We start from the raw sequence: 26114 nt of genomic DNA, 5'->3' as shown, positions 1-26114 counted from the left end.
GTCCATTACCATGGGCCTTGACATGAACCTCACCTGTATTAGAATCAAAATCAAACGGCTTTTGTAAGGAAAGACTGGTGGAAAGTTCTGGAGATGTAGCTGGGAGAGGAGAAATCCTGCCCAGGGAGTGCAGGACTGAATAATAGTTTTTGTGTCAACTTTGAGGTTTTACAGGTAGGTTTGAGAGGAGTGGGCAAAATTATTCCAGAATGAGTGTTTTAACTCCTTTCTATGCTATAACATGCATTTTAGATTTACAGGAGATGCAGCTTCTCATGGCAGCAACTGGAATTGTTTGGGGATGCACCAAAGGGAGTAACTTCCTTGGCAAATGACCCATGTATGAAAACATGGCATCTCAGTTAACTCACTATGCAGAGCATCCAAGCCATACACTCAGGAAGAAAGGTGCTTATTTAGGAGAGGCTTGCAAAATCTTTACCTGACATCTGCCAAACATCACTATTCATGTCTGGTGAAACAAAATACCCCCTCACCCCAAGGATTTTCTGTCACCAGTGCATATGGTTTGTTCTGCTTTGCAGTTTCTGGATTAATTCCTTTTTCCAAGTACTGAACTGCAGGAGGAAGCAGGCTCTGAGAATAGGTTGAATTTCTTAGATATGCACAGCAATTTCATATTGCAGAATGAAGAAGATGTTCAGGTAAAGTCATGGGTTGTGCACAGAGATGAAGTTCATAGATTTAATGGAACCTTTGCCCTCCAACCTCAGATGTGTTTTTCTCGCTGAATTTAATCACAGAATCCTTAGGGTTGGACTGGACATCTAGGTATCATCTGGTCCAACCCTCCTGCCAAGGCAGGGTCACGTGGAGCAGGTGACACAGGAACACATCCAGGTGGGGTTGGAATGTCTCCAGAGAGGGAGACTCCATGAACTCCCTAGGCAGCTGTTCAGTGCTCTGCCACTCTCAGTGTAAAGAGGTTCTTCGTCCTGTTGAGGTGACACTTTTGGTGTTTTAGGTTACAGTCATTGCTCCATGTCCTGTTGCTGGGCACCACCAAAAAGAGTCTGGCACCATCCTCTTGGCACCTGCCTTAGAGATATTTATCTGCATTAATGAGATTCCCTCTTGGTCTTCCCTAGACTCAACACAGGCCCAACTCCTGCAGTCTCTCCTCATAAGAGATACTCCAGATCCTTGGTTGGGAAGATTCCAACATTGTTAAATGACACGGTTTGAATTTCTCTTCTCATAGTTTATTCTTAACTGCATCCTCTGAAACAGATCTTGGCTATTCTGAAGCAATGTAAGGGATAAACTTGGTCCTGGCTTCTATTTTCATTCAGCAGTTACAGAAGAGAACTTTATGAAGAGCATACTGAAGCCAATGCACCAAAGAAGTTATGCGCCACTACACTAATATGGCCTCCCTACAGGCCACGTAGGGAGTCCAAACAGTACTATAACACATTTTGCATAAAATCTATGCAAACTGGAGTCCTTATTGCCCCACATATGCAGGAATGGTAAATGTAGATTTTTTCAATGACAAAGCAATGAAATATCATAATTCATTACTCATGTTTTAACATTTTTATTTTAGAAAGTGAACATATCCATTAAAAAAAAAAGAAAATGCATGGAATTAAAAAAAAATAAACATAAACTAATGACAAACAGCAATAACATAAAATAGTTTTATCTAGTGAGACCCAACAATTATTAAATATACTTCCACCACAGAAGTTTTACTTCATTATATTACCAGTCTCTTGATTAAGTACACAAGACAACACTTTCCAGTAATTACCTAGTCATTAGAAGATCAACTTCAGGAATCACTGAATAATAAAATACATTGTGGACAAATACTTTCATACCACCTGGGAGGCAACCTAATATACATATGTCAACAAGGTACATCTTCATGAGGTATTACAGTACATGGGAACCGTTCCCTTTACTTTCTAACGAGTAAACTCTGCTGTCAGCAGCTCTGCCAGCAAGTCAGCCACAGACTCTGTTGCCAGTTTCCAAACCCCAACAATTTCCTGCAGAGATTTTCTTTCTGCAACAGATCACACAAGTCAGGATGAATGAAGATGGGAGTGAAGAAAGCAGATACTGTAAACAGGTAGGCTGAAAAGAAAAGGTCATCCACTCTTCAGGTGAGCACTAGAAGGCTTCAAATCAGAACTTTCAACTTCTCAAGAACATTTAATACCTCCCCCAGCCTAAGCTTTGCTGTGAGTGGTGAAGTGAAAGCATGGGGCACAATAATTCCAGAAGTAAATTAAGTCATTTCCAAAATAAGGAAGTAATCTCATATTTAAACAAAGTACACTACAAAAATGTTAAGATGAGGCTGCTCCAGTGTAACCCATTTGTAGTACTAAACAGGAGAGGAAATAGCAAATCAGGTTTGCCCATGAATCTTCAGGCATATTTGTCCTAGATTTAAACCAAAGAAAATCTCTTCCTAGCATTCTTGTGCTTTCATCTCCAAAGAAGTATATCTCTATGCTGCCAAAAAAATGAGCTTTTACACATCTGGTCCACCACTGTCCTTTCCAGGAGAGCCAAAAAATAAATGCAAAGAGCCCAACTCTAGGCTCTCAAGAGCTTCGCAGGATTTCCTTCTTGAAGGCTGCTATGAGAGACAGACTGAGTTCAAAAATTATGAACTCTTAAGAGTTAGCACACCATTTAATTTGTTTGGAAAGGAACTAGGAAGAAAAGGCACATCTTCAGGAATATTCAGGTTCTACGCGAAGGAACTTACCTGCTTTTTCTTATTTGCTATACAATTGGTTTTTCACTGTCTTGTTTTTCTTCAGAGTCTTCATCAGAACCTGAAAAGGAAAACAAGAATGCTGTAGATCAGTTGAGAGAAGTTAAAAGACACAAAAGTGTTAAGCTTTTTTTTTTTTTGACAAATTAGTCTGAATGACTTTCATTTCTTGCAATAGCATATCAGCTGTGTTTTGAAGTTCAAATGGTACAGAAACTGAATAAATTTACTCCTTCCAGGCTGATTTTCTACTTGCAGCCTCCAGAATAGACTTGGTTACCAAGTAACCAATGTCAAAGATGAAGGGTCACACTATATAAAGAAGTGGCTCCAGGGCATGTCCCTGGACATGTATCGCTCCAAGAAAGACAAAAAGAGACAAATATGCTGAAAATTCCAACAGAGCTTATTTTATATGCCACCTCCTAAAAGCAAAGATTTGTTTTAAAATATGTTGCCATATCAGCAGAAGGGTTTATTCCCTGCTGCACGATCACAGGGGATAGTTTATCTCTAAATATTTGTCAAATCAATATGTATGGCAATGTGACCAAAAATTGCTCTCTTAGAATAATCCATAGTTTGTCTTCTCAGAAAGAAATGCAGATTTTTGAAGAAGGATTTTAATAATGAGCTGTTTTTACTCTACATTATCCAGCAATTCCACTCTGTTACTACCAGTGTGTGTTAGTTCAAATATATTAATCTGACTGCTTCTTTTGTGTCTCATACCCATAAATGGTGCTTAAAATATACTTGGCAGTCAGGGCAGACCTGGAGGAAGGACCTGAGCTGTTACTGAATCCCATTGGACAAGCTGAAAGTAATGGCACACCTACAATCAATACATGCATGCTGAAACACATCTCACTGCACAAGCAACACTGACCCAGCCACAATGTCTAGAAAAACATGTTGGCTTCACTTGCACTTCCTCTCACACTGTGTATTCTGTTGCTAAAAAAAAAATCCATAAAACCCAGGCTGAACAGCTGAGTCCAGTACAATACTTCCATTATTCCTCAAAGCAGACCCACAGTTTTAGCTAAAATCCATTTTCACTTTGAATCACTGGTTATACTCGACACTAATGCTCAGTGACCCCTAGATGGAGCTCGGAGTCATTCACTAAGCCAGCCAAGATGCTCAGCAGAGAGAAACCAGACATACATTAAAATGAAAAATATCACCAACATGTATAACTCTATACTGCAAGAGAGGCAAACTTACCTGTAGCAACTGCCAGATATCATTTTAATTATATTGCATTAAACAGCACAGCTTTGCAGAGGAGGTTTACATTTACATTTTAGGGGAAAAAGACTGATACAGGAGTAGGGGTTCCCCACTGCATTCTCAGGTAACTCTAATTAATTAATTTGATCAAATTAATTTGATCCATTAAGAAATTACTTACTTCCTTGAAATGCTTGAAACACATTCTTGAATCTTGCAGGATTTACATTTATTTTTGATTTAATCAACTCATATCTCAACTAGACAAAGCAAATGATATGCAGAGTTAAGATGTAGTTAACATTACCCACTGATTTACTCAGACAGGTGAACCTTTCCATGGAGAGAAGGCTTTTTTCTTTTTGTTATGAGAAAAGAAAAGAAGCTCTGATTGAAATTTCAGTTTGCCTTATAGCAGTTTCAGGTTCATTGTCTATCCTAAGACAGCATAAAGCTCCAAATTTAGGCTGCATTAAATTGTGCATTGCTGCATAAATGCTATTGCTGGCAGATAAGAGACCACAGAGTCACAGAACATCTCAGGTTGGAAGGGACCCACAAGGATCACTGATGGCAGAAGCAAACCATAACTGCCTCTTTTCAGTTCTGGAGCCATTTTATTTCAGACTTACCTTGCTTTTAGTTAGAATATGACTCATGGCTTATACTCACATGTCTTGTAACTCATCTGGTAGACAGTAACTAAACTGAATTACTGAACAAAAAAGAATCTTGCATTTTAGGATGATAAATACAATTTTCATTTAAAAACAAAAATATATTTTCCCCCTTCCCCTCTTGAAGGGCATGAAATATGCAAGAGTGTAAAGTGAATATGAAACATGGGTCACTAAGCCAATGTAACTACCTGCTACAGACTCAGGGGGAGAATAGAACTGCCCGTCAGAGAGGACTCCTGGGTGAAGAAGAGCTGCTCGTTCTGAAGCATCCTGTGCTATCAAAAATCCTAAAAGAAAAAAAAATAGCAGAAAATAATTCCTCAATGCTAACACATAAAATCCTAAAGATCAAATACTGATGAAGAATCTTGAAGACTGATGTATTATATTAGCACTCCTAACTAGTTACTTCTTTAAATAAATATCTTTTTACAAAGCATCAACAATTAATTTAACACTTATGTGTTCTATTTAAATGCTGGCAGCCAAGATGACACACACTAGCAACACAGAGATATTGCACACATGAATTAAGGAATTTTTCCTTCTACTATGTGTGATTATATGATTAGGTTGCCATATGTAAATTCATCAATATTTACTGGCTAACTAAAACTTCTGAAATATATTTTTAATGATCAGTAAGGTGCCATGCAAAACCAAATAAATTATTTTCTCTCTTTGCCACTATGACCCTTCACTAATGGCTTGCTTTCACCCATCTGTCTCAACATATTCGGTTTCTGCAACCTTGATGAACTATTTGCATGTGTATGTATGGAATATTTTGTCTGTGAATATTCAATATGAAAAATGCAAGTCTCCAAACTGGTTAGATTTCTTATCTTATTTAGATAACACCGTGATGAAGCTGTATTTCCTCATCCCCTTACAAGATAGAAAAAAGTTACTGTAAGTTTCTTTTTCTCTAGGTAAACCCTACTATTCTCATTCAACCAACTTCTTTCTCAGACCAGTGAAAAAGAAGAGGGAAGGGATCAAAGCAGAAAGACAGCACTCAGAGTCCATAAAAATGGAGGCATCCATGCCCATGTAAAGTTTTTTGATTTACCTAACAGATAAACATGCCTTTCCAACAGAATTTCAGACTGTATTTCAGGTAATGATGCATAAATAACAGGTTGGGTGTATAATTACTCTTCTGCTATTGAAACTCACAAGCATCTGCAAGCTTTCTCTCCCTCACCACTCAAGCAGTATTCTCTTTCAACTGAAACAGTGGATTTCCTCCATTTAGTTGAATCTATTGAGTGTCAGATGACCTGGTGCCTCATCTCAAAGGTTGAAATTCACACTTGTCCTGGTCTCATTCTGCCTGTGCATGAAACAGACTCTCCACAACACTTCTTTGCTTTCCCCTTTCCACCTCAAAAGAAGAGGTAGTGACATTGAATCAGTTATTGTGTCTACTTTTCCTAAAAGAGGAGCCAGACACTTTATGCATTATCCAGAAAATAAAGTTTTACAAGCCCAACTTAGTTAAATTTTCATACCTCAAGCATACAAAATAAAACACACTCCCAAGTGCTTGACAAAACTGCTCATCTGGCCCTTCTGACTTTTAACTTTGCCTCCCTAAATTAATTAACACCTCACTTCTTTGACGGCATATGTTCCCCTTTCCAAGAGGAAAAAATCATGCCATTTGAGTTAATTTTTTTCACAGCTCTTCAAATTTTGAGAAACTGAAAGAAGCATTCTTCTGGCCAGTTAACATGGGATCAAGTGTTGCCAACTGCAGTGACTGAAGGGAAATAACACAAGCTTACTATTTTCTTCTTCAGCTTCTTGTGGTAACACTTTGAAGTCCAGGAACCAGGTTTCAATCCAGGCAAGTATGAATGATATGATGGGCAGCACATAGCCAAAAGCACCCTGTGAGAACAGCTAGAAAGAAAGAAAACATTATAAAAGTTACTCTAAAGAATCTTGCTTTTAAGAAAACGAAGTAAAACAAACATTTGATTAGAATATATACCTGTGAAATAATTACTTTTGCTAATAAAAAGGCACTGGTCACTGCTGTTGTAAACTGAAAGAGACAGAAGAGATAAACTAATTAATGGATTTAGCTTCTTATTTATGCCATTACCTATTTGTTACAACTCTAAATATTTACTGACAACAGCAAGATCACATAGATTAATAAATGTAACAAGCATGATACAATTAACTTAAAGTGTTATTTAAATAACCTTATAAAAGGTAACCTTTAATACAAACACCTCCAAACATTGATTTCCACATAGCATTTGTGTAGAATCTAAACTGCCTGAGTATGTAAATTGGGATCTTACTGTATAATGAAGATAGTCTACTTAATTCATCAAGTCCCTTAAAAAATACCAACTATTTATGTATTTGGGAAAAAAGCAAACAGCAATTGTTCCAAATGCTTTTCACTACCATCCAAATCAAAATATCCATTTAAAACAACAAAACATATTTGTGGGAATAAATTTGAATAAATATTTTAATTCATGAAGTGAGTGGTATTTTGAAATTTTCTTTTTGGAAGACTTGATACTCTCTGATATATTTTTAAAAATCAGCATGCTGGATAAAATATCTTAAAAACCCCCAAAATCTGAAAAAACAGTGAACAAGTCCTGTTCACATAAGTAAGGCCTCTATGTTTTCTAGTGCATTTGGGTCCAGCAATTCTTTAAATAACAGCAGAACCAACTCCTGTTAATCACAGGCAGGATGTTAAAATTCAAAGCTTTGGCAAAACCTTCAGTGAAGCTTTATGTATCTAAAATTATGAGAGTGGATTCACTCTCACCACCTCACAAACAAAGGCATCAAGTTGGAGGATTAAGAAACACTCTAAAGCTACTCAACTAAGAGCAAGGACTTTTAAGACGCATGCATTTAAATATAAGCACAATCAGAGCAGCAGCTGCCACTATGTATGTGACTGTGTCATGCTAGTAACACAATCTATAAAAATCATGGCATGTAGTCTCAGAGTACTAAGCAAACTGCATGCTACTCACTTGAAGAAAGTTACACATGAACATGCTCTACATGCACCTATCACAGTGTAAGGGGAAAAAAAAAATTTACAAAGCACTAAGCCAGCAATAGACCTATTTTATTACAACCTATAGTATTGACTGATGGAAGCATGAATTTTTCACCAAATTTTGCATTTTTTGTCATCCACACCATACAGCTGCATTAAAGATATTGGCTCCAATCCACTGTGGTTGCCTACAGCTCTTGAGAACTTCTTTTTTAAGAAGGGATACATATTCAACATTTTGTATTGGAGCATGAAGCAGTACAGGTGCTAGTGTTCAATGGGTGGCACCTACAACTTTTTAAGGAATGTGGGACTTAATGGACACCTGGATCTCTGGTACAATAATGCCAATTCTTGTTTTCTAAGGAGGTTCACTATTACAAATTCAAATATATTTCCAACATTGATTAGCAAGTCTCAGAGGTAACAAGCAGTTATCCATACTGGATTAAAAATAAACCTTCAATTTGTATTAACGTGATACCTAATAACAACCATACCCACTATTCTATTAAATTCTTGCCTTTAGGCAGAGAATCTTCCAGAAAACAAGTTTTTAATTGGTTACTGGGCAACAATTTTTTATATAGATACCATCAAGACGATTCTTAACACACAAGGGTTAAGAGGCATCTAAATTTTTGTCTGCTTGATCCATTCTAGGAAAAACTCCATGATGCTTGGCCACTACTCACAGCTATTGCCCACCAATGGCGCAGTCTGCACATTGCATATGCAAGTATTAACACCTTAAACCGAAAGACTGCCAGTAGCTATAGAGAGAGGAAAAAATATTGGTTGGTTAATTCAGAAAACAGAAGAACCACAACATTCTCAGCTCACCAAAAATATTAACTACTTACAAAGAAACTTATGACAGTCTAAGTTCTGTTACCAAGAAACAAATTTGAATGTGTCCTTATAAAACAGAAATAGAAGGCGATTTCCCATTTGTAAAGCAAATGGCAACATCCACCTGCCTAGACAGGCTCAAATGTGCCATTCCACTAATAAGTCAGAAACATAAGAAAGCTATACAAAGTGTCTTTATGATGACTTTACCTGACTGGAATCTAAGCAGTTATGTTAATCCTGATTAACAGCTGGATGCAGTTAATCCAGCAGATACCTTGAGCATCACTGTGCATCTCACTGATCTTAGCAGTGTGCTACTATACTTCTAGCATTTCATGAAATACTAACATTGCAACAATCGGTTATTCTTTATGTAGCTGCTCACGATAGCAAGTCATTCTATTTGGCAGTAGAGAAAGGAAAGTTATGGTATTTGTAGGCCAGAAAATTAAATCAATAGCAGACAGACGAGATCTCTGAATCAGGGACTCCGAGCTTCAATTTCCCTATTTATTTTTTGACAGTAGATTTTCAATTCTGAACACATCTTTTAAAACAAGTTGAAGACAAAGTGTGAAACAAATGCTTAAAAATGAAGAGAAATCAACGACAGCCATGGCCAGAGGTATGATAAACCCATTTAATCTTACGCAGATGCGTAGTAGACACAGAGGAAATCCTGTGAAAACCCACAAACAATTTTGCAAAATTTAAAGTTCTAGTCCTGTTCCAGGGAATAAAGTTTATTATTTTGCATTACATGTTCTTACCCCTTGGTTCACCTACAGGATAAAGGAATTTCAATGGTTACAGATAACATTTTTTGCCTTCTACAGCATGGTATATCTGGAGACCCTGCCAGCAAAACAATGGAAAAGGGAGAAGGAGCATAGTTTGCCAGCTTATAAAATTTTTCAATCTAGTATGTAAGTTCATTTGATACAGCAAATGCCCAATGTAGAAGTAAGGATGGGGTTTTACACCAGTTTCAAAGAGAGATTCCGGATATGGTCATCAGTAAAAATGACTGATACCAAACCAAGTTACCTCTGCAAGGCAAAGAAGATCTGGTAGAATTAACAATCTTGCCCTTTAGAAGAACTGTAAAGAAAAAGCTTTTTCTTGGGTTGTGCAGCTACAGACTTGCTTAAAGAAAGAAATTTCCTAATGCAATAGATTTCCTCTTATGTGCCTAAGGTACTTATGCATAGTAAGAGAGCATCATCGTGTCATTTCTTTTTGCTGTTTGAGTTGAAACACAGAACTCTGAAAAACCTGCCCTGTGCAGGCCACCCTGGGCACAAGTCTCTCTTCATTGCAGCCACCTTATGCTCAATGAAGGACAAAAATGTCAGTTTAAGCAAAATGATTTTAGAGTGCAGGGCTGTGGGTCTTGTCCTCTTAATGAACTACCTTATGTCACATAAAAGTCACATTCTTGACCGGGTTTTCCATCTGCTTTTCCACACACCCCAAAGCTAAAGATGCAAACAGATTGGCCCTAAGCATTTCTATCTACAGGCTCCATGAGCCTGCTGCCAGAGCAGGACTGAGCAACCCCTAGATGGGTGAAACTTGGCCCTTCTGGTTTAAATTATCAAGAAAAGATCAACCCTTTCACAAGACTCAAGGAAGGACTAGGAAATATCTGTGGAAGGAGGAATGGGAAAACTATACTTTTACTGCTCCTTTTTCTTTTTTTAAGAACACTTACAAATATATCAAAATATGAAGAAGAGTAGTCATAATGTAGGACTTCTTTCTCTAAGGTAGTCTCAATGCCTCCTTTTACCTACAAAGGAACAACAACACACACAGCTTCAGAAAACAAAATACACAGAAATATGAAGTGTAAAACTAATAATTCCCTGCTGATTTACAAAAAGATCATTAAACTAAATACAGAAGAGCTGTCTGCCAAGAATGATAAGGTCAAGACTACTGCTGCTTTTTGTTTTTCAAGATTACATAGACTTTTTGAAGTGAAAACATTTAGGATTATGATCTGGCCTAGGCAAGCAACATTTCAGGCTGTCCCAAAATAAAAGCAAACAAGCTATTGAGGGAGGAATAAATGATTAAATGTTAAGGACTCTTACACAATCTCACAAAGTGTTTTCCTCTTATAAGGAGCATCAAAACAGCTGATCAAAAAGCTAACCATAACCCAGTTTCTAGTTAGTCACATGTTTTACATAGGAAACAGAACAGAAACTGAATCCATACTTCAGATCTCTTCCTTATCAGCCCTCACACAATTTGTTAAGAGAGTCGAGCCAAAAGATCCACAGTAAAAAAAGCAGAAGCTGCAACTATTAGAATAATCTCACACAAATAACTAACATTCAAGTTTAATTCTTCCATTTGCTGATGAGATTCAAAATTACATCTTCCTTAGTCACCATGTTTCTTGCCAGTGGAAGGATTCTACTGTTCAAACTGGCCTTGTAAAAAAATAATTTAAGGTGTATTGGCTCAGAGAATGAGAAGGAGTATCTATCTTAGTTGAAAATTAAAAACCTCAGTGTCCATCTCCAACTGTTTTTAATATGAAATTCCATAATTAAGCACTGCATGAAATAGTTATGTAAAACACCAACAGAAGGCTTTAAAACTGAGTTCGACTACTGTCATATTTTTAAGGAAAGGAGCTACCAAAGCACACCAACAACATATGCTCACTATCTCAAAGCAACGCAGTCTACACACTTCCACACCTTTCCAACTACACTGCTGGACAGTGTTTTCCTGAGACTAGTCACTCCACCTCTGAATTTCTTCTATTTCTTCTCCTCTTCCTCCCCTCTATGGCAACCTAACAAATAGCCACTTTTCAAATATAGTTTTCCCTTGGTTGCTCTACTGTATCAAGTGTGATTATCTGATTCCAGCAGAAACAAGGAAGATCAACTTCCCTCACTCCCAGCTGTTCATCACTATGTGGTTGTGTGAGCACCATGTGAAAATAAGGACAGAGAACCATGGAAGCCTTGATTTTTGCTCAAAATGCCATGGAGCTACTCCCCGAAGCATTTAACAATAAGCTACGCTACACCCAAGGAAATTGGATAACAGCAACAAAGTGAAAACAATGTTTACAGGAAGTCTCATAGCAATTCTGACCCATTACTTATGCACCAATAACACAGGGTCCTAACACAATGCTATTTGACTTCTCACAAACAAAGCAATTCAAAGAAAAACAGAACGAAAAACCTAAGCACATGCCAGATCCCAGATATCAAATTTTAGCTTCTAATCTCATTGACTTCTAATGACAAAAACCCGTTTTTTATTCTTGCTGGCATATGGCAGTATAGGACACTGGTTCATAATACGTTGTCCGGAAAATACAGCTTTTTACAAAGAAAATTGCTGTGATCTTGAGGTCCCTTGATACTGTAGCATTCAAAATGAAACACCATGGTATCATGAGTTGGCAGCATTTTCTATTCAGAATCTTCAATATTCTAAGAGCACTCATGTGCAAATCTGCACTCTGAAACCTCAACAAGAGATACAAACTCACTCTGTTCCTCTTAGTCGTACAAGCTGTTGAGAAACTGGCCTAAAAAAAGAACTGCATCAGAACACTATGCTACAACCACTTTTCCACCTAGAGAGAAACAGAAAGTCTAGTCCCAAAATTACATCATTTGGGCAAGCCAAATTTTCTTTCTCAAATTAAATAAGAACGAATAATTTTCACTGTATCAATGAGCTATTGAACAGTCAGCTCCGGAAGCTTCATAATGTAAATCAATAACCAAGGTTATTTATCTAGCAAAGAAATGCTGATAAAAATATTTACTCAAGACCTTTCTTTCTAGAAAAGGGATTCCTCCTTGGTGTGTCCTTTCTTAAATGCAAAACAGATTACACGTTAAAACTCAAGAACTAGGATGCTACTTATGAAGTAACAACAAATGAGCTATCATGTTGCTTTCTGGAAATTTTAGACCAGATTACAAATGCTGGAGTTAAAAGGTGGCAACTGTGGGAGTTTATGTTGTTTAAATGCACCCTGCCATCCATACTGCACAACATATCAAGTTTATATCAAAGAAAATAAAACAAAAGAAAAGTTTTGGCCATTAGAAATCCTTTCAGGGACTAACACCTCAGTGAAATATCACTGACTTAAAGTTGCTCAGAAGGCAGTCTTGAATCTGGTTAAAATTCACACTTCTTGCTAAATTCAAAGATGTACAGTAACATTTCTGTTTGATGCCTGAAGACTACACTGGATTTCAAATGTTTTTTTCAGCATGGTTCACAGACTACAGGAACATCAAAAAGTTTCATAATAAGAAGATAAACATATAACGAATAAAAGTAGATGCAGTTGAGTAGGTACTGTGTTCATGGAAGCTTAAATAAGCTGCTTAAACTAAAACAGATACAAATAACATAATTTTGGCTAGAAAGGAGCAACTTATCAACCATCTCTGAAGTGAATAAAACCTTAATATACTGTCTAAGGGTAGGTACTGAAAAGACAACTCACATTCAATTCTATTATCCACAGTAAGGTTATGAATAAGAGATCAAATGTAACAAACAAACAGAAAGTCCTTCTGACATCTGAGATGCCTTTCTTCTCCCTGCCTTCATATGACTCAATCCTTGCCATCAGCTGTGTGGGGTTGATGGAGTGGACATCCCGCAAGGAAGGACAAGATTCCATACTGCTACTGTGAGCATTTTCTGCATCAGCTGGGACCCGAATCATCCTGGGTTTGCTTAGAGTGGTCTTCTCCCAGTTTCACCATCACTAGAAGGCTGATCCATACAGGAAGGATTTCTAAACAAACAAACAAAACCAAACCACATTAGTCAACAAACCCCCATAATTCCAAGAGCTATTTTCATCTTACAATGTCAGTTCTCTTCTTGCTAAACTGATGACTAAGAGAATTAGGCAAGTAGGCCCTTGAAATTGCTTCTAACACAGTATCAAGCTCATCTCCATCTCTCAGGGGATTTGTGAAGCAAGAGAATTAATGATCAATTGGGCTGTTTGAAGTAAGGGAACACTGTCTAGATTTAAAGGGTCAATTCTTCATGCTGCTAGAGTGAGATCATTGAACAGAATGAATAAGAAGCATGATGCTGTGCATCCTTTAAGGTTTTCAATACTGACTTAAATGCTCTCAATAAATAGGAAGACCAAGGAATTTCCACATACAATTCCTTAAAAATAGCAGTGCTGGTTAACAGCACATCCAGAGCTGACACAAACAAAAGATGAAAAGTCCATTAAAATCCCTGAATAGTGTAGTAATCATTCTATAAAGCATATACACTGCTATTTGCTCTGTAAATTCAGCTGCTATAGCAACTTACATTGCCAGACAGTTTCTCCATTAAAAAAGTGTGTGTAACTAGTGGTTAAAGGTAATGCAATTACCCTAAATCTCTTGACTACAAGGCTTTTGAAAGAATTTTCAGGCTGAATTTCCTATAAAACTGGGGCAGTTTGATGCATGATTCACTTAAATCCTCCATGAGAACATTTGCCCAATTAAGGCTTCTAGAAAGGGTGGACTCAGAAGGTCACAAAAGTTTCATGGAAACACACAGAAAATTTAATTTTATGTAAAATGCTCAGATGATTAAGCTATACATCCTGCAGTACAAACCACATCAGACAAGTTTTTGTAACACTGGGGGAATAGCTTTTTGAAATTCAAGAACAAAACTTTGCCTCCTCCTGGGTGGATTATCTCTAAGTTAATGGCAAGAGATAGAGAAATTCTTCCCACTCCTGTCTTTCAACAGTGTTTCAACTCCAAAGCTGCAAGAACACAGTCAGCCAAAGCTCAACAGGGTGTCTGTAACACACCACTAGGCAAACATAAGGGAGGATACAAGGACACAGGGAACAGTAAAGGTGGTGTGGAGAGCTGCCAGAGCACACACATCACAGCTGAGGAAGACAAAGCCAGCCAGGGAGGGTCAATGTCTAGGTCAAGTCACACAGAACAGCCTTTAGGGAATTCAAAGCACCAGGCAAGGGTGTACAAGCACAATGCACCTTTGTATCTTCCTCCTTTGTCTCCACAGCAGCTGCCTGAAACATGGCTGGCAAAGGGCTGTAGAGGAGGGAGACATAAGGGGTGTGTGTTTAGTCAGGTGCCTTGAGCACTGCAGTGAACTTTGGGCACCTGAACCCAAGGGTGTGAGCAGGATCACTGCACTCCAGCTGTAAACAGCACTTGCTTTGTACTGAAAATCCTCACACTAAAGTGCCCTGCTATGTAACAGCAGCCCATAGGAAAATGTTTGGGATGAGACACAAACCTCACATCAGGTCATCGTGGTTATATTTCAAAATAAAAAGAAAATAAAAAGATATGTAACACCTGAACCTCCAAAAAAATTCCATCTGTATTGGCTAAAATATTTATTTTATTTTGATGTGGAACTCAGTGCCAAATATATAGGAAGTTGTAACTTCCAGTCTGGATTATTGCTAGATACGCACAGGATGGCAATGCAAATAGTGCAGCAAGAGTGAATTGTTTCAGAATGTGCTAGTTCAGCATCCATTTGCCTTGTGGGGCCCTTTGCAAAGAGAAAAGCATGGTTTTAAAATGTGTTGGCTACCAGTTTGTTTTCAAGCATGACTCAAAACATCAGATTCAGCTTATAAATCCTATGTACTCTGAAATCCTTACTACTGACAGACTTTTTCCCTCAAAGCCCTATAGACAGGGGGATACTCACAGCAAGAGAATTTGTCCCTGGTCTTGCTCTGCCTGCTGATCCATCAGATCCATGTATGGACACATGGCAGGGCCTCTCTTGTCACACTAAGCTGGCATCAAAATGTTGTGATTCCTTAACTGAACAGACATAGCTTGGCAGCTTTTTGCACTCATTGCAACAGCTCTGCAAATTGATTAATCACCAAGTATGTGCTAAAGATTGTTTCCCATAGTTTCTCTCATTAACTAAAATAAAAAGTTCCTTTGTACCTGAATGACATAATCAGTCATTTCACCACACCAACATTCTCAGACGGTTTCAGTGGGTGGGTGCACAAAAAAATCTTAAATTCTTCTTGGCTGTCTTACAGGCACGTGAAGACTATTAAAAAGCAGCACTTCCCTTTTAGTGCTGGATGGTGACTTGGCCAGCTGCTTTCTTTCCCATCTCAGCACTACCAGAAACAACATTTCTCCTCCCTTGCACTTCCAAAGCACCAATCACGCCCCATCTCTCTCACCCATCAATAGTTTGCAGTGGGAGTGACCTCTGCTCTTCCCTTGGCTCCATTTCTCCAGGGGTTCTTGCTTGTGCAAAACAGCCTGTGCTTGGAAGGGTTCCAGGCTTGCAGCCCCATGAGGAGCTGCCACTTTTCAGCACTCCATGTGGATAACACAAGCACCAGGCAGGCACAGGAGTGCTTTTCATGCATTCCGGGCCAAGAAACTCAGTGGTGGAACAAGTTTAGGAAGGCAAAAAAGGTGTGTTTGTCATTGAGATGTGTCACACGTTTGAAAAAACCACACAATTCTTTTGCATGTGACTATTACTGATCCTTATTCTTGTTATTCAGGAACCAGGCAGTGCTTGGCCTGAATTCATGCTGCCACATTACTTGAGTTTTTGCATCCAAAGTGATACATGACATTGTTGTTGTTCTATCGTCATGGTTATTGTGCTTTTTAAAAACCAGCATAATTTTAAAACAGAGAAAAAAAATTATAAATTGGGTGTGAGGATGTCTGGGGTTTGGGTTTTTAAAAGCCAAAATGCAAATTCAGCCAGAAAAAAAATTCATTATCAAATAAAGAGTGAAAATCACATTCTTAAAACTTCTGAGTTGATTTTTCCTAGAAAGAGTCTTCTTTGTGCATCAGTCAGTTATTTACTTTTCTGTGTCTGGTAAAGGTTAATATTTTAGATAATTTTTAGGGTGTTTTTACAATATCAGTAACATATTTTCAAGACAGTTTGACACCTGGGTGTCTGGGTCTCTGATTTGAAGGAAACTGGGTTCACCTGGCACCACTTCTTTTGGCTCTAGGCAGTTCCATTGTTTGGGTTATTCTATATGGCAGGGTTCAGGAAGGATGTGTGGTCAAAACAAACACATTCTATGAAGAAGTGATGTTTAGAGACCAGCACATTAATCTTCTGCAGAGCCTAGGTGAAAGACACTCACCAGAAAGATAAACAGCCCGTAATTCAGAATATTCCAAGAAACTCTATGGGCAAACTTGCCTGGAGAGGTGGAGATCATAGCAACTGTGTTGGATACATCTGTGCCATTAACTTCTTGCCACAAGAGACAAGTGAGTGAGACAGAAATCTGTTCTCCCCACACAGTCCCACCAGCAAATGGCTCTCCACAAGATGCAGGGGATTTGCAATGTTCTGTAGTTTTCCTTTGCCAGACTTCAAGTGATGGTTTTCAAGCTAAACTGAAGATTGCACGAACCTGCTCCTGGCTACACCTGCACATTGTGATAATGCTTGTGAACATCTGTTCTGAAAGAGTCAGAAAAATAAAATCCTGTTTCCAGTATATCTCTGTTACATGTTTTAAAAGTGTTTTCAAAGCTAAAAAAATCCCTGGCATTTCAGGCAAATAACAGTCTGGTTGTTATTTGACTGATCATGAGTGCAGAATAGAATAGAGTATTCAGTTGAAAGGGACAGAAAAACTTATCCAACTGCCAGACCACTTCAGGGCTGACCAAAAGTTTAAATATGGCATTAGGGACAATGCCCAAATGCCTCTTAAACACTGTCAGGCTTGGGGCATCAACCCCTTCTCAAAGAAAGCTCTTCCATGGTTCAACAACACTCTTGGTAAAGAAATGTTTCCTCCTGTCACGTCTGAACCTACCCTGATGGATGCAGCTTTCAGCCATTCCCACATGCCCTATTGAGCACTACTAAGAAGAGATCAGCAACTTCCCTCTCCACTTCACCACCTCAGAAAGCTGCAAAGAACAGTGTGGTCACCCCTCAGCCTCCTTCTCTCCAAACTAGATTAACCCTGTGTCTTCAGCTGCTTCTCACAGGGCATTGCTTCTAGCTCTTCAACCAGCTTCAGTGTCTTTTTGCACACATTTAAGGACTTTCACATCCCTTTTAAACTTTGGGGCCCAGAAATGCACAAAGTACTCAAAATGAAGTTGCAGGAGTGCTAAATAGAGTGGCATGATCACTCCTTTTGACCAGCTGGTTGTGGTGCATTTGATGGTTTGCCACTGCAGTCTTTGAGCCTATTGTCAGCCAGCATCCCCAGACCCATTTCTGTGGTGCTGCTCCCCAGCCACTCTTGAAATTTGTACTTGTGGAAGGTTTGCACTATCCCAGGTGCAGAGTCTGGCATTTGTTCTTGTTCAGTTTCATGCTACTGATGATTGTTCAGCACTCCAATCCATCCACATCCCTCTGCAAGGCCTCTTGTCCCTTGAGAGTGTCAACAGCACCTCCTACTTCGGCATCATCAGCAAACTTGCTGACAGTGCATTGACTCCTGCCTCCAGATCACTGATAAAAACTGTGAACAGAACTGGGATTGAGCCCTGAGGAACACCACTGGTCTCCAGCTAGGTGTAGCCTCACTCCCTACAACCCTTAGAGCCCTGCCCTTCAGCCAGCTCTTCCAGCAACCATCTACCTGCTCACAAGTCAGACTTGTCCAGAAGGATGCTGGGAGGTACAGTATCAAACACCTTAATAAAACCCAGGAAAACTATATTCACCACCTTTCCTTCATCTACTAGGCAGGTGAAATGACAGAATCCACAAGCTTACTGAAGTTTAAAAACATTTAAGAGGGAAATAAAACTTCTGAAATAAGAATCCACATTAGTATATTTGTGATATGCCTTCTTCAAAAAATGTAAGATTTTAATGACGCTTTTTTGTTTTCTTCATAACTGCATATATTCACTCAACTGCTAGTAAAATATTTAGCTAAGTAAGTCTTCTATGCTGACCTATTCAAAGTAATAGACAACAGCAGCATATTTTTCCTGGAAATAAAGCCTCCAAAGTTTGTATCTATTTAAATTAAAGGTGTGTTTTGTCTTTTTTTTTTAGCACTTAATCATTGCACCCGTAACTTAAGCTTCCAAACAGAGAATTAAATTCTCAAACTTTCTAGTGAAATACAGATTTTACACTTATCAATAGTTTTAACCAGTATAATAAGTAGAAGTATAATAAGTGAAAAGTAAATCAAGCTAAAAAAAGTAAATCAAGAATCAAAGTGATCAAGCTTAGGACTGCAGTCCTTCCCTGCCCCCAAAGTCTACTTAAGACTTCAGCAATACATGGTGAGAGCTTGCCCATGATTTCAAGCTACATTTACAATTAACATCATTATTTTCATTCATACTGACAGAAGCAGATGGCCCACACTGCATGTGTCAATTTTACACATATCTTAGAGACAGAACATCAGAATGCTGCTTCTCTTTTCTATCATTATTCTACCCCTATTCTTCCAGTTTATTGTCCTTGGTTTAAATTATTTTTGTTTACTGCATTATTGTAGCATACATGAGCAACAGCACTATATATGATTTGTTTTTCTTTCCAAGAAGAAAACCACACAGCAGAATTTAACTGAGAAGAGATAAAAGAAGTGATTAAAAATGAAAAAAATAAAAAGGATGACTCAAAGGCTATCAGCAGCTCAGCAAAATCAAAACTGAAAGTGCCACATGCAGGCAATTTGGAAAAGGCAATGCTAACGTACTTTAAAATATCAGAGAAGTCACCTTTGCATAAAGTAACTAGGCACAAAATGTAACACTGTGTCACAACTGCTGTTGAAACATACTGAATGCCTAGAATACTTAGTATATGTGTCCAGACAACACTAAATATGGACCAAACATTCCTACCATAAACAGCTTTTCTGTGAATGTTAAAAAAATAATCTGAAAGTATTTCTTCTTTCCAATGAGTAAAATAGGATGACATGGCCAATATAGTGGGCAAGATGCTCAAGTACTGTGAAAACTACAGGGTAGTTTTTTACTGAAAAGCTGACACCAAAAGAGCAGCAATTTTCACTCATAAGAAAAAAAAAAAAACAAAAACCAAACAAACAAAAACCCCAAAACCCAACAAAAAATCCCACCAAAAACAAACATAAAAAAGCATTTCCTTGCTAAAAACTTTCCTCATAAGGAGACAAATAAAAAATGCCAGTTCTTTATCAAAGGACTGATATATTTTCTGATCAAAGGGCTGACATTGCTGCTTACACTACCTGCTACACAATATGGATAAACCCCAAAATTTCTCACAAGAACAGAGCTTAATACAGTAATTGGTATTGTAACACTAACATTCAAATATTGAAGTTATACTTTAAGACAGTTTTAGGCAATTTTAACATAGCTAAAGGAAAATGGTCTCAAACCATTGTTTACTCTGGCACCATCATGAAGCTCGACTTCATTCTTTACCTAGGCATAGACACAAATTGCTCTAGCCAACACCATGGACAGAATATACAATTCTCTGTAAAGACTCTATATTGGAAGTCAAATAAACCAAGAGTTTCTGGTATGAAGCTGTATTAACCTGCAGGAGTATTAGCAGAAGGCTCTCAGTGTGTTTTCTGACAGTATCAGCACACACCCTGATTAAGAGCCAACACAGATAAAACCAATATCTATGAAGTAATGCTGACTATAAATCAGGGGGAGGAAAAAAACCAAAGAGCTGGAGACTGTCTCCAAAGCTTACCTGTCTCAGGAGTTTGCCATTTATTGCAGCCCCGAGACACGTGAAAAGTCTCTGTTTTGGCCCGTGCGTTCGAAGACTGAGTCGGAGTTCTTCAGTTTTCGGTCTCAGAGTTGTTTATTATATCTTATCTATAAAAATTTTTCTCCTGTCCAGCCGAGGTCCACTCAGCAGGACAGCCAGCGGCACTCTGACTGCCCCCGGGGGCGGTGTTGTGTCTTTATACCACAAGCTACGTATAACATGTTTACAATTACTTTCCAATACCTATCACCTATGTTAGACAGTGAACTTCTATTCTAAACCAATCCCAAAGTGCCAGCATCACAGCAGAAGATGGAGGTAGAGAAGAAGAAGAAGAAAGGCTGGACACACCCAAGTCCCTCCATCTTGTCCCCAAGACCCCTATTCTAAAAATCCCAAAATCTATTTTTTCACCTAATGATAATTTTATTATTACACTACTTAAACTTCTGTGGCTTTCAGGTCTTCATTCAAAGCTGGCAATTTGCTCCACAGGTCATAATCAAACCCACAGGTGTTCTGGGCTGTGTGCCAGGGTCTCCAAGTCCCCCGGCAGGGGTCCCAGCAACTCTGGACACCCAGAGAGATGTACTGAGTTCCAACATACCTGGACACATTTTTTATGGCTTTCCACTATAAATGAAGAATGAAACCCACTCTGCTGACATACACTGTCCCTTTTGTTTATATAACTGCAAGAACTAATTTTCCTGAAATCCGCTTGCAGCAGATACATTACTAGCAACCTCCTGATAGCCACTGCTCCTGTTCCTGAAGAGTACTTAAATCCCTTCCAAGCAGCACTCATTCTGTCCCTAACTGTAACACATCATTGCCTCAGAAATATTTTAATGCTTCAATGCATTTAAAAACACTGTTTGAAGCATTGATCTGTCCAAAACAAATATTCCTTAGTGAACATGAAGGGATATTTAAAAAAAAAAACCAAAACACCACCAACAAAAAAACCCCAAACCTGGGGCCAGACACTTTAATCAAAGTCAGAATGAAAAATTTAAACTGATGCACACCCACAAAATTCCCCAAACATAAGCAGTAGATACTGTAGAGCGCTTTGGCAATACTCTAGCTTTTCAATTAGGCAACACAGCAGGAATTACAAGTTACAAATATGTAACACATTTAAAGACTGGGAAGGTTTCCCACTGGAGGAGCAGGGCAAGATTTACCAGCATACAGGAGAGAGCTCCTTACAAAGAATTTGGTTTTATCTGAGTGTTCAGAACTAGAGTAGCTCTGATTTATCCTGAAATAGCAGCTCTTACCATAAGTGACTTGTCCCTGTAAAAACAAAACCAAAACAAAAAACCACCAGTTTCCTTGAGAAAAATGTTTCCCCAATTTCCTATGCTCCGATGGTGACCTAGCAACAGTAACAGGGCAATTGCACACATTTGTACTGAGCAATGTTTTTCTCAGACCATTGAAAGAAGGTGAAAAAGAGAAAGAAAAAAAAAAAAGGAAATACATTTTCAGGTTAGTAGAGCATCTGAGGAAATAGCAGTGTCACCTTTCTCTATCCCAAGAGTGAAACTCCTAGATTCAGAAAGTCAAATCAAAGTGCTCCAACCTTGGACTAGTTTTCCCTGCAGCAAAAGAATCCCTGTGACTGAGCCATGTCCTGCAAAACACTATTGTCCTTTTCCAAACACTTCATTTTTTATTCCACAAGAACTGAGAAAAATGGCAGAGTAAACAGCTTGTAAATTTGGCATCAGCGTTGTCCTTCCTCCCTTTCATCTCCATAGTCTCCTCCCCTCTGGACTCCTTCTTAAGAGCATATCCCAGACTTAGACTTTTAAAATGAGCTCAAACCAGAATGAATGGCCCATACAGGGCTCAAACCTGCACCATGCCATTATTAGAGCTGTGCTAATATGCAACTATATCCTATGTTAAGAAAATACTAAAAATGAACAAAAAGGATGCACCATAACATGTTCCAAAGGTCTGCCTCAGATCTCAGCTGCACTGAAGATTCTTCAACATTGCAAACTACAAAACTGAATCCTGTGCATGCTATCACTGTTAGGTCCTTAGAACACAGAGAGAGAAAGTATCCCAGGTATAGAACTGGGAACATATCATCCCATTTACAACCTATACATTCCAAATGACAGTACTCACTTCATCGAATCAGAGAATGCTATGGATTAGAATGGACCTTGAAAATCATCCAGCTCCAAGTCCTACTTAATTAATTAACAAACCAAAACTTAATTATCAAACCAAAACAGTTTTTAAAAAAATAACATAATCCTTTCTTTTGGTTTAAATCTTGTTCAGTAATCTTGCCAAAGACCTGAAACTATCAGGATTTTAAAGTTTTATACAGTCAGCTCCCCACAGTTGTATCAATCCATGTATACAGTATTTTTGTCTGTTGTATGTATGCGTACACATTCCAGTCACAAGAAATAGCTACATGAAGAAGAAAAAAGAAAAGAAAAGAAAAGAAAAGAAAAGAAAAGAAAAGAAAAGAAAAGAAAAGAAAAGAAAAGAAAAGAAAAGCTAATTATTTCTTGCAAGAGCAGGGAGGGAGAGGTGGGCATAAAGGGGAACTGGTACAAAAATAAGGGAAAGACAGTTGAAAAACCTCCAACAAATCTGGTACTAATGCTCCTTCACATCTGTTATGTGCTCTCTGAAGCTGATATTGTAGCCTACCCAACACCAGCTCATGAAATGAAGATTTCATGGCAAACTTTCTCCATTAAACACTAAATAAGCAATTGGACCTAATATCCATTCAGTTTCTCAGAGTTAACTATGGGCCAAAGAAACCATTTAGATAGCAAAACCCCATCTATTTTATCATGTCTGCATTCCTCTAAGTACAAAACACAATTTTTCAAAGACGCCAAACACCTCACTGATTGATTGCCTCAAACATCAAGCATGATACTGGTTTATAACACTGACTACTCCTACTTGTTTGGTTGTTTTTTCCCAAATCAACAACAAAAATATGCCCCAAGGCTGCTAGCCAGATACTACTTGGACAAGAAAAGCTATTCTTTTGCTAGCACAGAACTGTGGGGCTCTTCCTGAACTAGCTCAGGCATTTTATGTATTAGTGAGAAACACCCAGGATTCTGTCACTCCCTCAAGAACTATTCCACAAAATGGTGCAAAAGTTTATTCCAGGCAAACAACCCCTGAAAATTCCTGAGTCTTAAAGAAAACAGCATTTCAAGAAACTGACATACATTTCAGAATGGGATAAACTTTTGTAAGATTTTTTTCACTCTTAATTCCTCTTTTACAGCTCTTGAAGGTGCTTCAAAACAAAAGGAGGTTTCAGGTTTTACATTTTAGCTCTACTTTTCTTTTTTTCTTTTTAAAGGACATTGTAAGGAAACAATTATCTAGTCCAAGCAGCAACAAGTTCTAGCAAAGACCTACATCTGAACCACAAGGAGAAAATACTTATTTTAACACACCTCTGTATAAGTTATCTAATTTTTCTGTCAGCACAAAGATAGAAATTAACTCCTGATGTTTGAAGTGATGCTATTTTAGGCTGATAACTGAGTAGCTGAACTTAATATGGAGAGCATAACATCATTAGAAGATATTCAGTTGTGGTTTTTTGTTCTAAGACTACTTTTTTCAACTTTTCATTTTTAATTCTACTCCCAGCTGAATTTAAGACAGCAAGGCAGAGAGGTAATGTACAAGTTGTCTTTTAACACAGTTGCTAATGATTCCAAATTAAGAACAGATGTTTAGCACATACAGTTAAATTAGAGAATGTTTAACAAGCAACAAATCTGTGATCCTTCAAAATGACTCATCTGAGTTGCTGGATGAGAAATCACAGCTCCTGCTGTGATTTTGATCACAAATGTGATTTACCATTATCATGTTATCAATACCTTCTGCAAAATCACTGGTAATATTGTTCATGCTGACTTAATTCACTGAGTGAAATCCTTTAGTTGTGCTTATTAGAAACTAGATAACTGTAAAACATTTCAACAAATATATTTTAATAACTGTATGTTTAGCTAGGATGCTCTGACAAAGTTTAAAATGGTAAAGTGTAAATACATTCCTTCTCGTGAATGAAGGCCTAGAACAATTGTGCTAAACTCATTTTGAAAAAATCATGGCTTGAGAATTTATGAAAATTAGACCACATTACATCAAGACAACCACATTTAAGCCCAAATGCACCAAAACAAATGCCTAATCCATCTGAGTTTAGTATTTCATCAATTCCAACATTGTTAAAAGGTCATATATATCTTTCTCAACATGCCAAGTCTATAGAAAGCAACATTCATCCTGAAAAGGTCTTACACATGAATAACAAAAAAATACTTAAAATTATGGATTTGTGCCACAACAAGAGGATCATGGGTGCATTTTATGTAAAGTAACTGGCGCTGAACACCATCAACAAACAAACAAACAAAACCCAAATCACTCAGCATCTGGCCTACTTAAAACTGCAAAGCTGACGAAAAACATCTACTAAAAATAGTAGCGCCACTACGGACTTATAAATAGAAATGAATCTTCTCATAATGTTGAATTCACTAACAATACCCCAAAACACGGCACAAAATGACAATTTTCATAGCAATTAATATTCAACACAATATATATAATACAGACATATTATATAATCCAAGACGACAAATTTGCACAGTCAAAAGCATTGACAACGTGGTGCAAAAACACAGTGATGGTCTTATGCTTTTAAGCGGACTAATACAATTAAAAACCAAACAACCTCTCCAAACAAGTTTAGTATTTGTGGTGACTATTTCCCAGGTTAAAGTCAACCACTGTGTCTGCTGCCACCTGACCACAGTGAACTGGGAGCTGCTGAATGTTAGCGCTCCATCAATGAGTAACTTGAGCTGCTGCTGGGGCCCGAAGGCTGCGGCTTTAACCCGCTCTCTCTGCAGACGCACCAGCGTCACCCTCGACACGGATTACAAACGCTGCTCTTCACCACTGTATGACCCACTTTAAATTCGGATGCTGAACGCAGGCAGTGTCCCTCCGAACCTGCCTAAATTCAGCCCAACGCCAGAATTAACCCTCAGCACAGCATTTTCCCGCGATGCAAGCCGGGGGGTCGCAGGGCCCGGTTCGCTCACAGCAGGGCCCGGTTCGTTACCAGCAGGACAAACAGGTCGCCGTACCTCCCTGAGGATGGAATTGCTGGGCTGGAATCGCAAGGAGAGAGGGAAAGCAAACCTGCTCCGGGTCCGCCGGCAGGAGAGGCGCTAGGCATGCGGGAGAGGCGGCCCTGCCCGCAGAGCATCCCCGAGCACCGCACGCACCCCCTTCCCGGAGAGGGATCCCCTTCCCAGAAAGGGACCCCCGCCCCGCTCAGCCCGCCTCCCGGCACGTGATCGCCTTCCTCCTCCTTCCTCCTCTTCCTCTTCCTCTCCCTGCCCCCCCTCGCCCCAGCAGGGCAGCGGGCTTCAAACCGAGGGGGACAAACCCGCGCCCTCCCCGGAGAAAGCGGCGGCTCCGGCACCGGAGGAACTGGGGAAAAGGGAGGGAAGGGAAAGGAAGGGAGGGAGGGCCGAGCCGGGCCGCACCGGCGGCCCCGCCGCCCCTCTGCCAGCAGCACGCCCCGCATCCCTCCCGGCCCGTTCCCCGCCGCGTTCCCCTCTGCCCCCGCTCCGGGCGAGGGGGCAGCGAGCTCACCCAGCGCGCCGCTCCGGCCCGCAGAGACGGCCCCGCCGCACCGGGCAGCGCCGCAGGCCGCGGGGACGGGCGGGGCGGGGCCCGGCGGCAG

The 26114-nt window shown here is 39.1% G+C and overlaps 1 protein-coding gene across 5 annotated transcripts; it reads right to left on the bottom strand.

The window, feature by feature from the left end:
• Nucleotides 1-1545: 1545 nt before the first annotated feature.
• Nucleotides 1546-26114, bottom strand: STARD3NL (STARD3 N-terminal like). Of its 5 annotated transcripts, XM_066556664.1 has the most exons (10): nucleotides 26024-26054; nucleotides 14616-14673; nucleotides 13086-13382; nucleotides 10293-10370; nucleotides 8419-8496; nucleotides 6674-6727; nucleotides 6465-6582; nucleotides 4863-4961; nucleotides 2750-2819; nucleotides 1546-2035 (listed from the first exon to the last, which is right to left on the bottom strand). In XM_066556664.1, exons 3-9 carry the CDS (start codon nucleotides 13308-13310, stop codon nucleotides 2767-2769), a joined length of 705 nt encoding a protein of 234 aa, XP_066412761.1. In that variant the 5' UTR covers nucleotides 13311-13382; nucleotides 14616-14673; nucleotides 26024-26054; the 3' UTR covers nucleotides 1546-2035; nucleotides 2750-2766. The 5 variants fall into 5 exon arrangements, with proteins under 5 accessions (XP_066412761.1, XP_066412780.1, XP_066412744.1 ...); XM_066556683.1 differs by lacking the exon at nucleotides 14616-14673 and having other exon boundaries at nucleotides 1546-2106; nucleotides 26024-26114; XM_066556647.1 differs by lacking the exon at nucleotides 14616-14673 and having other exon boundaries at nucleotides 26024-26114.

Source organism: Molothrus aeneus, chromosome 1 (assembly GCF_037042795.1).
Source record: "Molothrus aeneus isolate 106 chromosome 1, BPBGC_Maene_1.0, whole genome shotgun sequence".
In the NCBI taxonomy this organism is placed as follows: domain Eukaryota; kingdom Metazoa; phylum Chordata; class Aves; order Passeriformes; family Icteridae; genus Molothrus; species Molothrus aeneus.
The sequence above is the reverse complement of the archived record's forward strand: the minus strand, read 5'-3'. Positions and strand labels throughout refer to the sequence as shown.